Source organism: Vespa velutina, chromosome 17 (genome assembly GCF_912470025.1).
Source record: "Vespa velutina chromosome 17, iVesVel2.1, whole genome shotgun sequence".
In the NCBI taxonomy this organism is placed as follows: domain Eukaryota; kingdom Metazoa; phylum Arthropoda; class Insecta; order Hymenoptera; family Vespidae; genus Vespa; species Vespa velutina.
Genome location: NC_062204.1, coordinates 1,613,893 through 1,627,829, shown reverse-complemented (window position 1 = coordinate 1,627,829; position 13,937 = coordinate 1,613,893). Strand labels below are relative to the sequence as shown.

Genomic DNA, 13,937 nt, shown 5'->3' with positions numbered 1-13,937 from the left:
TTATTGAAGATTTAGGGTTCCGAATTCGATTGCACCACTCCTGACATTTTCACATATCACTCAACCACTTCCATTACTTTCCTCGATGATACACCGAAGTAATAAATACATTTGAAGTAGTAAAAATGGTCAGTACGTTTTGCGTTCACCATTAGTAAACAAGTTTTATAATAATTTTTTATTTTTAATTGTTATTATATTATATCATATTGCAAAATGTCGATCATTACAAAAGGTAAGTGATCATTACTTCAGAAGATTTATAATGATTATTACTAACCTAATCGATATATTAAAACAAGAAAAGAACGTATGTCAATTGTTAAACGCTTCCTATTATTCTTTCTTTTTCATTTGATTTTTTTCTGTGTTAACTATCGAAAATAATTTTTAATATAAACGATAAATTTTAGTATCGAAATATTTTTTTTTTCTTTTTTTATTCTTTCAATTTTGTACGGATTCATAATGTTATAATTTAGTACACAAAGTACTATAGTTAATTTTATTATATATAATACGTTAGTGCTCTTTTATTCCATTCCTCCATTATCTTTATTAAGCCATGAATTATATAGTATGGCTACTACTATTTCAAATATCTACGTTATATTTAGTTTTATAAAAAAAATGCTCAGAATAAAATTACACTATAAATAAAAAAATAAGTAATAACAGTACAATGCCGAAAAATGATTAATTCTGTTCATTTTCTGATAAATACTGTTCATTTAAATATTTGTTGATTCATGCAGCAGTAATAAGGCATATCTTTTTTTTTACTATTTTTTTTACATTTGTTTTTATTGACGTTAAAAAAAATGTACAAGAAAAGATGAATTATTTAAGATAGTTTGAAAAAAACATGAATGATTAATGACATCTTTTTCGTAAATCCATATGCATGTATATTTTTGCACATGATTCATTAAGTCTTACAGATATGGCCGTTGTTTTCATAAAAATGTAGAATACCAAGTTTTTCAATACTAAGTTCGAAAAAAAATTGTTTTTCAATATATTTTCTTCAATTATATAAACTTTTAGGTCGTCCGAAAAATTCATGCTGATTTCGTCATTACATTACCTACCATAAATCGGCACGAACTTTCACTCAACCCAATACTGTATATATATGTGTGTGTGTGTGTGTGCGTCTGCATCTCTGTGTGTCTGTCTGCATCTCTCTGTTGTGTGCCTGCATCTCTGTATGTGTGTGTCTGCGCTCTGTGTATGTATATATATATATAGTATTGTATTTTCATTTCATAAAATATTAATTTCTTTCCGTACGCAATTTGTATGCAAATCCGTACGCAAACATGTTTATCGTACATGTACTTTTTGATAATGTATTGTATTTCTATCATGTACATTTTTAGTAATATTGCTTATTTCTCTTAAAGAAAAAAATATTGACTTCTGTTTTTATAAATAAGTTATTAATAATTCATCGTCCTTCAATAGTCGTATTTAATTGAAATAATAAAATAAAAATGAAATTTTAACAGATGATAAATAAAGAGATTTAAATGTAAATAAATTTATTATATATAAACATAATTTCAATGATAAAAAAATGACAAAATCGATAGAATTAATTTGTCATAAGTAAAATTTATTTTTAGAACTGGTATTATTTATTATAGAACTGATTTTTTATCGAATAGAATAAAATAAAATAACAAATAAAAAAAATTAATAAAAATATGAAATATTTTTTTTTCAGGTATTTTCATTATTGCTGCAAAACGAACTCCATTTGGAACAATGGGTGGTGTTTTCGCAAACAAAACCGCAACCGAATTGTCTGTTATCGCAGCTAATGCTGCCATGCAATCAGCAGCAATAAAGCCGGAAAAAATAGATAGCGTTGTTTTCGGACAAGTAATGACGGTACGTATATATATACAATATTATTTATATTACTAAAGAAAATTTCTATAATATTATCTGTGTGTAAAATTCGATTTATAATTAATACATTTATTTATTAAAACTTTCGCTACGGGCGATTTCTCCGCCACGCCCAAAATGTGGTAAAAAAGTGTAGAGCGACTATAGTCACCCATAGTACTTCAGTGGTATCTTATGGAGAGCGACTATAGTTGTCCGTAGTAACGAAAGGTTTAATAGATAATAATTAATATTTTTATCAAATTTAATATAATATATTCTTTCTCTTTCTTTCTCTTTTTCTTCTTTTTTCATTATATAATTAGTTATTAAATATAAATTATAGTTAGCTGCTGCAGATGGTGCCTTTTTACCACGTCATGTTTTACTACAAACTGGTATACCATTGGAAAGGTCTGCTTTAGGAGTAAATAGATTATGTGGTTCTGGATTTCAATCTATCGTTAATGCAGCTCAGGTATATATATATATATATATATATATATATATATATATATATATAATTAAAAATAAAAATAAAAAATTATAATTCTTCTATACACATATGTGTGTGTGTGTGTGGGCGAATTTTAATTTTTTTAAATACATTTTAGAATATTCTAACAGGCGAATCAAGAATCGTTTTAGCCGGAGGTGCTGAGAATATGAGCCAAGTACCATTCGTTGTCCGAGGCGTTCGTTTTGGAACAATTTTAGGTCAGAAACATGAATTCGAGGATGCTCTTTGGGCTGGATTATACGATACTTATTGTAATTTACCTATGGGTCTAACTGCGGAAAAGCTTGGAGAGAAATATAATATAACACGAGCAGAAGTTGATGAATTTTCTTTGAGGAGTCAACAATTATGGAAAGCTGGTAAGTTTATCTAGTAATAATACTTGATATCAATAAAAAAATTATTAATGTTAATTATCAAATTTAATTAATTAAAATTATTAATGTAAATATTATTTTTAGCAAATGATGCTGGTCGTTTCAAAGAAGAACTTGCTCCAGTAACAGTGAAAGTTAAGAAACAAGATGTAACAATCTCCGTAGATGAACACCCAAGACCTCAAACGACAAAAGAAAATTTAACAAAACTGAATCCTGTTTTTAAGAAGAATGGTTTAGTCACCGCTGGTTCAGCATCTGTAATGGAAACTTTAAATGTTTAATTAATGTTTTATACACAATATTAAAATAATTATTTTCGTCATTTTTAGGGTATCTGTGATGGTGCAGGAGCATTGATTCTTGCAAGCGAAGAAGTTGTCAAACAAGAAAAATTGGTACCATTGGCACGTTTGGTAGGATACAGTATCGCTGGTGTCGATCCTAGTATTATGGGAATTGGGCCAGTCCCAGCGATACGTAATTTGCTTAAAATTACAGGTAAAACATTGGATGACATTGAACTTGTTGAGGTAATATTACAGTTAATTTGTTTTTTTTCTATCTTAATGTTGAGAAATAATGAAATAATAATAATAATATTTTTTTTGTAGATTAACGAGGCTTTCAGTGCTCAAACTTTAGCTTGCGCCAAAGAACTCAATTTAGATATGAACAAGTTAAATGTGAATGGTGGTGCAATTGCGCTTGGTCATCCATTAGGCGCATCAGGTAGTAGAATTACTGCTCATTTGGTACATGAACTTAGGTAAGTAAAATTGAGACATTCCTGCTCATTATTTTCGAAAAATTATTATTTATAAATTACTTTTGAATAATTATAATTAAAGTAATTATTATTAACGATTATTTATTTATCTATTACAGGCGTAGAAAGGCTGGTAAATTAGGTATTGGTTCAGCGTGTATCGGTGGAGGTCAAGGAATAGCCGTTATGATAGAATATCTCTAAGCGATTGAATATTTTTATTTATCTATCAATTTTTAAACATTATAATTTAGCAATTGAAAACTCGAATGAATGAAAACAGATATTTGTGATATATTGGAATTATATCTGTGTTTATATCTATATATATTTATATATTTGTATACTTACAATAATGGGATCTTAATCAGCTGTTGCATTTTGTAGTACCGTGAAAATGGAATAAGACATTCGTAAAATCTATAATTCAGGAATAATTAAATTTTTATTAAAGATTAAAAATAGTTTAGCCCTTCGCAATATAATTATTTTATTTATTTTTTTTTTATTTTTATATATCACATATTTCACGTATGTACATTTTCCATATTACGAAAACAATTTTTTAATTAAAATAATTTTCTATTTATTTATTTTATTAAATTAAATAAATTGTCACATTAAAGATAACGCATGAAATCTAGACAAATATGGTGATAATAGATCAATAGTAACGTCATAATGCAAAGGGCTATCAGAAAGATTAGAATAATTAATTTGTATATTTTTGTAAAGGATATAATTCATCGATATACTTACGTTGACAAAAGTATTTAACGATAAAGTGAAGACCTTTCCAGCACTTAAAATAAGAGGTCGATGTGCTCTTATTATCATTATTTGTAATGCACGTTTAAAATGATTACCAGCATTCCACCAATCATTGGAATAAGCTGCTGTGCTAACATATATATTCTGTAATTATTTAAGAATTTATAAAAAATAATTCGGAATTAACAGCAATATTTAATAATATATAATAATACTTACATGTAACTGTAATTCATTACCATGCCAACAATATATAAAAATTTGATATGTCATACAACACATATACATGAGCATACCAAATAGAATTGCTGGAATATAGATTTTCATCTGTAATCGATAAATCAATTTAAATCGTCAGATATAATATTAATCATCATTCAGATAAAATAAAATATTTATATACCTGTGAAATGTTAAAAGCGATCAAACAAATGATAATGCAATTGACAAAAAATTGTAAAAGAATCATTGTACCAAAAATATTTTGTATTTCGTTGGTGAAACTATATATATATATATATAATATAAAAAAGTATTTGTTAGATTAATAATTTCAATTAATATGCTATTTTAGAAAAAATTCTATTTTAAATAAGTTAAGACAAACCTGAATATAACGTTATTATGAATAATACACCTTTTTAGCGTTTCATATGGAACATCGTAACAATTTTTTTCTTCGTTAATTGTTTTTATATTACTTTTTTCTTCTCGTTCATAATTCTCTATCGAAGCTACAGTCTGACTCAATATTGAAAGTTGACAACATGCAACAGTGATAAGACCAGTGACTAAAGTATCCATAGCTACATTATGGAAACAAGCAACGAAGATTGCCACGGCCTGATGCAAGGAAGTAATTTCAAAAGCTGGTGTAACGGTCACGTTGTAAGGGTACCAACCTTCCATTGGTAATCTTCTTGATCTTCCAGCAATAAGATCAGCAATTGGTGTAAAACCCCAACAGAGCACTGCCACTGTACCAAAACTTTGATAAGCTATATGATGAAAAATTCCTTTCCAAGTATATCGAGTCACTATATATTCGTATTTAATATTGTGTAGAACAAATATTTCATTCTTCGTTATATCTAAAAGATTTTGTATACGTTTTTGCCGATAAAGAATTATTACTATCTAGAATGAATGATATATATATTTTTTTTAATTATAATTATATACTACAATATTGTATTTTTTTCTTTTTTTTTGATAAAACAAACCTTGTATGCATGAGTACAATTAGTCATAAGAAGAGTTGCTCCGGCAATTAATCTTTCTAAATCTTTCAAACTCAATATAAGATTTGCTATTTCGGTTAACAAAAAAATTCCTAACATAAATGTGAAACTGCATATAGTATAAATGATATACAACGAACGATATTTTCCTAGTGGTGGCCACGTTCCCATATAATAAATGATCGATACGCTTACATTTAAATGAAAATTTGGTTCGATCCAGCGTTGCATTGGTCTTTCTACATCGTAATTATCCATATTCAACGCGACTATTTTATCTGTATTCTTTCTCTTATTTGCACATTTTATTTGTAACATTGAAGTATAACTCGAACATCATTTATGATAGTCTGAACAGAATTCGCTAGAAAAAGAGAGAAAAAGAGAGAGAGAGAGAGAAAAAAAAACTTAATGACTTTCTTTTGTCCACGTAATAGATTGAAGACTATAAAAGACAATATAAATTAGCAAATTACAGATTTCTATGATATTATAGACCTCTTCTATGTTTGTGAATGTATTATTCGATTTGGAAAGAGAAACTCTAAATTACAAGCGGATGGATTGACGTAATTTGTATTTAAGCCGATAGATCGATAGAATCTCTAATTAAATAGAATCGTGGTCTACTATTATAAGTATAACGTTTGTAGTTACATCTAGAGATATATAATTTGAAAATATCGATCGGTATATAAGAATAGAAGACATAGAAATTCTATAAACGATTTTCGATTGTTAGAAAAATTATGTTATGTCCAGTAAAATCAGGGATCCCTCATAGTGAAAGAGAAGGAAGAACTGAAGAAATGGGAGTTGAGTGTAGTACGAACGAATAGATAAATGATTTTATAGTGAAATGACGAAATAATAAAATACCTTTTCTTGGTCGAGCATTTCGATTTTTAGCAATATCTAGATCTTTCATAATTTTTATATTTCTGACATGACAGGATTCGTACGTAAGTTCTTGTTTTTAGATTATAGCGTTTACGTGACGCGCAACAAGGAATAAAGAAAATAAGATTTATGTACATACAAAAAAAAAAAACAATGTAATTTTCTATTATTCGCGGATTATTAGATTATAAGGTTCCGTCTAAAAAAGAAAAATCTAGGAAACGTGAGAGAACAAGAAAAAAAAGAAGAAGAAGGAAGAAGAAGTAATAGAAGCATTGTTATACCTTCCGGCTGTGCCAGGATTTTTATATTCTCTGGAGATCCTGGAAGGATCGTCAGAAGAAGATATTTGTTTCATTAATAATTATAAATCTTATTTTTGCTCTTTCTCTTCTTAAAGAAAGAAATTCTTCTTCTTCTTCTTCTTTATCGGTTTCCTTTGTTTTTTACGATAACGATGAGACTACCACGCTGGCAATGGAGATATTAAATATATTAATATTTAAAAAAATTCGCTTTGCATTGCGAGTCATTAATGATAAGACTACAAATCTACTTAACATACTGTTTATAATATTTATCAAACGTTTGTCAAACAGTACGTTATTAACAATACGTTAAGTAGATTTGTAGTCTTATCATTAATAACTTGCAACTTTTGTGAAACGTTCTTAACAGTACGTTAAGTAGATATGTAGTCTTATCATTAATAACTCGCAATGCGAAGAGAATTCTTAACAGGTTGCGATTAAGAAACGTCGACGACTCGATTCAATAAATGAAATACGTTGAATTAAATTTAAATTTGCACTATAAATATTAGATCGTACTTTTTTAGAGATCGGATATTGTCTAATTCAATGTTAAAAATGCTCAAGGCCTATTGTTTTAATTTTTTCTATATGTAAATCTGTCTTTGACATTAGACATTACAATATTGAGAAATTCGAGTCATCGAATATTTTTGATCTTTCATTGATCTAATGCATACGTAACTTAAGCAATCTCTTATCTAAATGTTATTTCAATATCCTGCTATCATTTAGTCATCAACGAAAAGAAAATATATATATACATACATAAATATATATATATATATATGTATATATATATGTGTGTAAATTATATAAGCGTATAATTGATGCTTTTTTCTTTCTCTATCTAATACGTACACTCGCGTACGTGCGCGTTATATGTCAAGTTATCTCTTTGGAATTTGTATTATATATGATATACGTAATATGTATGTTGTGTGTATATAGTGAACTTTCAGTCGCTATTTCTACTTGAATTCATTCATACAGCGGATATAATATCAAGAAATTTATAACTACATTTCGTTTTAATAAATGTAGAATCTAGTTAACAATAAATTTAATTATTTGATAACTCGAAGTGAGATGCTTCAGTAACATGTAAAATTATTTTATTGTTTGATCGGTGTAAGAAATAAGAAGTGACATTTTTCTCTTTGGCATAGTGCGATTGTGTATTTTATTATCACATAGAGGTTAAAGAATGGCTACGTCTGTTATTAGCAAAGATATACCCGATATAGAAGTAAGTATAAAATTACATATTTGCGATGTATCAATTACGAAGTATTTCCTTTATTTATTTTACTTTTTAATAATTTATTATATTCTCAATATTAAAACACTTTGCGTGTTTACACACAGTAATTTAAGCATTATTACCATTTTAGGATTTGACTTCAGATATGTGTTTACAATCAACTTCAAACACAGATGTTAATTATTTATTTTAATTTGAAGTTTTTTTTTCGAGCATTAACTTATCTTATCTCAATATTAAATTTTTAAGAGAGTTTGGTTTAGAGATATGTATTTAATTAAAACTTATTTTTGCGTAATCGTAGTTATCTTATATTAATCTTTTTTTTTTTAGATGATATATCTCTAATAATCAAGAATCTAATAATTTAGAATCATTTCATTTGTTTCTAAACATGTAATGTAAAGCTTATTATATTTATATTACCATAGTATGTTTATTATAAATAGTTCATTAGTTATTAGTTTTATATAACGATATTTAATGTTACGAATAAGATGATTCAATATCATCATATTGAACAGAATCTTATAATTACAAATTAATGTTAATAATTATTAACAAATTATTAATTAATATCTTGTTTATCATTTAACAAAAAGTATATTAACTATAAAATTTATTAGTGTTATAATTGAATCTTCAAGTATATCTCACTTCCGCACTAAATACTCTGAAAACTTTTCGTTTAAAGGATACGCTCCTGCAATGAATAATAATTCTTTTTTTTTTATATTTCATACTTGTTTATAGGGTCTTTAATATTCTTTATAAAAATATATGAATGCTTTAGAAATATATTACAATTAATATATATATATATATATTAATTATTTATTTATATTATATTAATAATTTATTTATATTATATTAGTAATTTATTTTTCTATTAATAATAATTTCTTTTATTTACTCCATACTTATATGTTCATATGGTTATCAATATATTTCTTAGAATTTTTCAATGCTTTCAGAATATATTACAATTAAATCCAAAAACAAAATCTTTTGCAAATCTTGTTCCATCGACAATTACAAAAAAAGAGAAACAAAAATGGAAGAGAAATATCAACGACAAGTGTAATGTAAGTTTAACAAAATATATTTCTGAAGTTTTTATTATAAAACCGATTTCCGATATTTCCGATTTATTTATTGTTTATTAACTTAAGCAATTTACAAATATCACGATTATCAATGATTAAGTCTAGCATCTTCCTCTAATTCGAATAGAGAGACATATTTATTTTATTGTTAAATGATATAAGTAAATATTTTTATCGTATAACGTAATTAATAATTACTGTAACAGTTTTAATTAGATTTAATAATAAAGATATTTACTTGGAAAAATAATGAAGATATTTACTTTTACATTGAATTTGGATTTTACAGAGTTGCTTATCGTTCAAAAACAATTTCGATGACATAAAACATACGACACTGAGTGAAAGGGGTGCATTGAAAGAAGCGGCACGTTGTTTAAAATGTGCTGATGCGCCTTGTCAAAAATCCTGTCCGACTCAATTGGACATCAAATCTTTTATTACTTCAATATCGAACAAAAATTATTATGGAGCAGCTAAAGAAATTTTTTCAGATAATCCTTTGGGTCTTACATGTGGTATGGTTTGCCCCACTAGTGACCTTTGCGTTGGTGGCTGTAATCTTCATGCCAGTGAAGAAGGACCTATCAACATTGGTGGTCTTCAACAATTTGCTACCGATGTAAAATACATTTTTTTATTAACATATTTGTATTTTTAAAAATGTTATCAAATGTTTGGTAATTAATATCAAAGAAATTTTGTGAATTCTAAGGAAAAATGTTAAATCATTTTTATAAATTAATTGTTTATCAGGATAAATGTTTGCAAATATTGCGTAAATGCAAATATCGAAAAATAAGGTGTGTAATAATAGTTAGGGGCATTATTTCATGATTGAAATAATAAGAATTAATTTATTTGATATTTTTATAATATCTGATTTTCAAGAAAATTATTTTTATTAATTTATTAAATTTATTTATACTTTTGGATTATCAAACATATTATTTATTTTGTCATATTATTTATTTTATCATTATATAATATTATTTTCGATTTATCATTATATTTATTTATTCTTTCAGATCTTCAAACAAATGAATGTTCCTCAAATACGAATCCCTAATCAATCGGTTCCACATGCCGATACGAAGATTGCATTGATCGGTTGTGGTCCAGCATCTTTATCTTGTGCCACGTTTCTTGCACGTTTAGGCTACAATGATATAACAATTTTTGAAAAACAGCATTATATCGGTGGTCTGAGTTCTTCCGAAATTCCACAATATCGACTTCCATATGACGTAGTAGACTTTGAAATAAATCTAGTTAAAGATCTTGGAGTAAAAATTGAATTGGGTAGATCGTTATCAGAAAAAGATTTAACGATTCAGGTAAATTTATCTTGAATCGGTCGAATTTATCGATCGTTTAAGTACATTTAGAAACAATAAAAAAAAATTTATATTTATTTCAGGGACTTTTTAAAACAAATTGCAAAGCCATTTTTTTGGGTATTGGTCTTCCAGAGCCAAAAACATTAACAATCTTTTCTGGATTGACATCAAACGAAGGATATTATACATCGAAAAGTTTCCTTCCAGTTGTAGCTAAAGGTAGTAAACCTGGAATGTGTTCTTGTAAGAGTAATAATGAACTACCACATCTTCGAGGAAATGTAATAGTTTTGGGTGCCGGTGATACAGCATTTGATTGTGCAACCTCTGCTTTAAGATGTGGTGCTAAAAAGGTCTATGTTGTTTTCAGAAAAGGTTTTACCGATATTCGTGCTGTCCCTGAAGAGGTAGGTAATAGTTAATAGTTAATATATTATCAAGTATACATATAATAATTACTATAAAAATATTATTTGACAATGAAAAATTAATATCTGTTTGTAATAATTTAGGTTGATCTGGCTCGAGAAGAGAAATGTGAGTTTATACCTTTCCAATCACCGAAACAAGTGATCGTTCGTAATGGAAGAATCGTTGCTGTTGAATTCTGTCGAACCGAAAAGAAAGACAATGGTGACTGGGTTGAGGATGATGAACAGATTTGTCGATTAAAAGCTGATTTTGTTATTTCAGCTTTTGGATCAGGATTACATGATTTGGATGGTCTATATAAATTTATTTACATCCATATATAAATATTAATAATAATAATAATTAATATACATATAAATAGTAATAATTTATAATAACATAAATATATATTTATATATGGATACAAAGAACCAATCAAATTAATATACATTGATATACGTAAATAATAATTTAATTTTAATAAATAATTAACAGTAAAACAAGCTATGAAACCGGTAAAATTTAATACATGGGGCTTACCGATAGTGGATACAAAAACCATGAGCACATCCGTTCCTGGAGTGTTTTGTGGTGGTGATTTGGCTGGCGTTGCTCAAACTACTGTAGAATCTGTAAATGATGGCAAAACGGCTGCTTGGTATATTCATAAATATTTACAGGTACATATTTACCTATTAAACTAGCACATTATACTGTATTACATATCTATTTGAAATGTTTCATAGGAATCCTTTGGCATAATGGTTCCAGATACACCACAATTACCAAAATTCCATACACCAATTGATGAAGTCGATATAAGTGTTGAAATGTGTGGTTTAAAATTTGAAAATCCATTTGGCCTTGCATCTGCACCACCCTGTACAACTAGTGCGATGATTCGTCGAGCTTTTGAAACTGGCTGGGGCTTTGCTGTTACTAAAACATTTTCTTTGGATAAGGTACATTTTATTATTGTAATAAAGAATATAACTAATATTATATGTGATATATTTTTTAGGATCTAATTACTAACGTATCACCGCGTATCATTAAAGGAACTACATCACGGCATCATTTTGGACCTGAACAAAGTAGCTTTTTAAATATTGAGTTAATATCCGAAAAGACTGAAGCATACTGGTGTCGTAGTATTACCGAACTTAAGAAAGATTTCCCTACTAAGGTTTTTATATATTTAAAAATTTTATGATTTGTTATTATTTAAGTTTTTCTGTTAATTATGTAATACATGTATGTATGTATTATATATAGATTGTAATCGCTAGTATAATGTGCACTTATAACAGTGCAGATTGGACAGAACTTTCAAAAAAAGTTGAAGCAGCTGGTGCTGATGCTTTAGAGTTAAATTTATCTTGCCCACATGGTATGGGAGAATCTGGAATGGGCTTGGCATGTGGACAGGTTTGTATCAATAATTTATTTCTTTTTTGATCAGCTTAATAAAAATTCCAATAATATCTTTTAGGATCCAGAGTTAGTCAGAAACATTGCAAGATGGGTCAGAGCAGCAGTGAAAATTCCATTTTTCGTTAAATTGACACCGAACATCACTGATATTGTATCAATAGCTATAGCAGCTTATGAAGGCAATGCAAATGGGGTGTCTGCTATTAATACAGTGCAAGGTTTAATGGGATTAAATTCTAATGGGATACCATGGCCTGCTGTAGGATATAACAAATTGACTACATACGGTGGAGTGTCTGGAAATGCAACCAGACCACAAGCTTTAAGAGCTGTGTCATCTATTGCTAAACGGCTTCCTGGATTTTCTATACTTGGTATAGGTGGTATCGATTCCGCTGAAATTGCTTTGCAATTTTTACATTGCGGAGCATCTATTCTTCAGGTAATACCAATCATTTTTTCTGCATATGATTATGTCAATATATAATTATATCAATTGATAATATCGATATTTGTTATCTTCAAAAGGTTTGCAGTGCCATTCAAAATCAAGATTTTACACTTATCGAAGATTATGTGACCGGTTTAAAAACATTGTTATACCTTAAGAGTCTTAAACAAACAAAAGATTGGGATGGTCAGAGCCCACCTACTTTTAAACATCAAAAGGGCAAACCAGTTTCTTTGCAACATGCTCTTGGTAAAGTAAGTACCATTGTGTATCAAAAGTTATTATTTTGAATTGGTGGTATTCACGTTTGTTGATATATTACAGAATATACCATACTTTGGAGAATATCAAAAATTGCGAGAAAAAAAGATCGCAGAGTTAAAAGAAAAAATGAATCTATTAGATGTTAATTTTTCATCAACAAGACCAGCACCAGAACCAGTTGGATCAGTACCAGCTGTAAAAGATGTTATTGGAAAGTCATTGTCTCATATTGGGACTTTCAAAGAATTGAATAACAAAGAACAAGTTGTTGCTTTAATAGATGATGTATGTAATTAATTTATATTAAGTATATACGTATGCTGATGTTATTTTAACGAAGCTTGTTTTATTTATTTATTTATTTATTTTTTTTTTTTTGTAGGATATGTGTATAAACTGTGGAAAATGTTACATGACCTGTGCTGATTCTGGTTATCAATCAATTACTTTTGATTCAGAAACTCATATACCAAAAGTAACTGACGATTGCACAGGTTGTACTCTTTGTTTATCGGTATGCCCAATTATCGATTGTATTACGTAAGTTTTCTAATGTATTATTCTATTTGAATTAGAACTCTGTATATATTAAGATTGTTCTTAATAAATAATTAATAAATTATTTGCAGAATGGTTCCAAAAACGAAGCCACATATCATTGTAAGAGGAATACCACCGAAAGGTTACATCGAAGCACTAAGTTAATCAATATATTAAACATTTATAAAAAAATATTAATGTAAATCGAAAAGATATTATGTATAAAAGAATTACTATTTTCATAACATTAAAATATTGTTACTATTAATTATTATTAACTACATTATTGCAACAATATGTTTATTATATTATATTTGTTATTTACAATTTTAATTAAAAATA

The 13,937-nt window shown here is 27.6% G+C and overlaps 3 protein-coding genes across 3 annotated transcripts; 2 read left to right on the top strand and 1 right to left on the bottom strand.

The window, feature by feature from the left end:
* Positions 1–80: 80 nt before the first annotated feature.
* LOC124955233 (3-ketoacyl-CoA thiolase, mitochondrial) lies at positions 81–5,527 on the top strand. Its single transcript, XM_047509379.1, has 8 exons — positions 81–235; positions 1,730–1,896; positions 2,243–2,374; positions 2,511–2,775; positions 2,878–3,053; positions 3,126–3,326; positions 3,408–3,562; positions 3,682–5,527. The coding sequence occupies exons 1-8, from the start codon at positions 217–219 to the stop codon at positions 3,764–3,766; spliced, it is 1,200 nt and encodes a 399-aa protein (XP_047365335.1). The 5' UTR covers positions 81–216; the 3' UTR covers positions 3,767–5,527.
* Positions 4,071–6,609, bottom strand: LOC124955236 (odorant receptor Or1-like). The gene is made up of 5 exons (XM_047509382.1): positions 5,557–6,609; positions 4,941–5,470; positions 4,737–4,836; positions 4,553–4,660; positions 4,071–4,477 (listed from the first exon to the last, which is right to left on the bottom strand). The coding sequence occupies exons 1-5, from the start codon at positions 5,890–5,892 to the stop codon at positions 4,178–4,180; spliced, it is 1,374 nt and encodes a 457-aa protein (XP_047365338.1). The 5' UTR covers positions 5,893–6,609; the 3' UTR covers positions 4,071–4,177.
* Positions 6,610–7,663: 1,054 nt separating this feature from the next.
* LOC124955230 (dihydropyrimidine dehydrogenase [NADP(+)]) lies at positions 7,664–13,835 on the top strand. The gene is made up of 15 exons (XM_047509374.1): positions 7,664–8,034; positions 9,024–9,134; positions 9,445–9,777; positions 10,184–10,492; positions 10,576–10,902; positions 11,008–11,218; positions 11,402–11,586; positions 11,653–11,868; positions 11,928–12,092; positions 12,182–12,334; positions 12,399–12,782; positions 12,869–13,045; positions 13,116–13,340; positions 13,438–13,595; positions 13,685–13,835. The coding sequence occupies exons 1-15, from the start codon at positions 7,993–7,995 to the stop codon at positions 13,758–13,760; spliced, it is 3,072 nt and encodes a 1,023-aa protein (XP_047365330.1). The 5' UTR covers positions 7,664–7,992; the 3' UTR covers positions 13,761–13,835.
* The last annotated feature ends 102 nt before the right edge of the window (positions 13,836–13,937 follow it).

What these genes read in the sequence shown, in the direction of transcription:
- LOC124955230 (XM_047509374.1), top strand. Translation starts at nt 7,993, where the DNA reads ATGGCTACGTCTGTTATTAGCAAAGATATACCCGATATAGAA. An exon ending in AGGATTACATGATTTGGATG is followed by an intron (nt 11,219 to 11,401) that starts GTCTATATAAAT and finishes AATAATTAACAG; the next exon opens with TAAAACAAGCTATGAAACCG. An exon ending in GCGGAGCATCTATTCTTCAG is followed by an intron (nt 12,783 to 12,868) that starts GTAATACCAATC and finishes TATCTTCAAAAG; the next exon opens with GTTTGCAGTGCCATTCAAAA.
- LOC124955236 (XM_047509382.1), bottom strand. Translation starts at nt 5,892, where the DNA reads ATGTTACAAATAAAATGTGCAAATAAGAGAAAGAATACAGATAAAATA. An exon ending in CATAATAACGTTATATTCAG is followed by an intron (nt 4,837 to 4,940) that starts GTTTGTCTTAAC and finishes ATATATATATAG; the next exon opens with TTTCACCAACGAAATACAAA. An exon ending in GTAATGAATTACAGTTACAT is followed by an intron (nt 4,478 to 4,552) that starts GTAAGTATTATT and finishes AAATAATTACAG; the next exon opens with AATATATATGTTAGCACAGC.
- LOC124955233 (XM_047509379.1), top strand. An exon ending in TCAACAATTATGGAAAGCTG is followed by an intron (nt 2,776 to 2,877) that starts GTAAGTTTATCT and finishes TATTATTTTTAG; the next exon opens with CAAATGATGCTGGTCGTTTC. An exon ending in CATTTGGTACATGAACTTAG is followed by an intron (nt 3,563 to 3,681) that starts GTAAGTAAAATT and finishes TATCTATTACAG; the next exon opens with GCGTAGAAAGGCTGGTAAAT.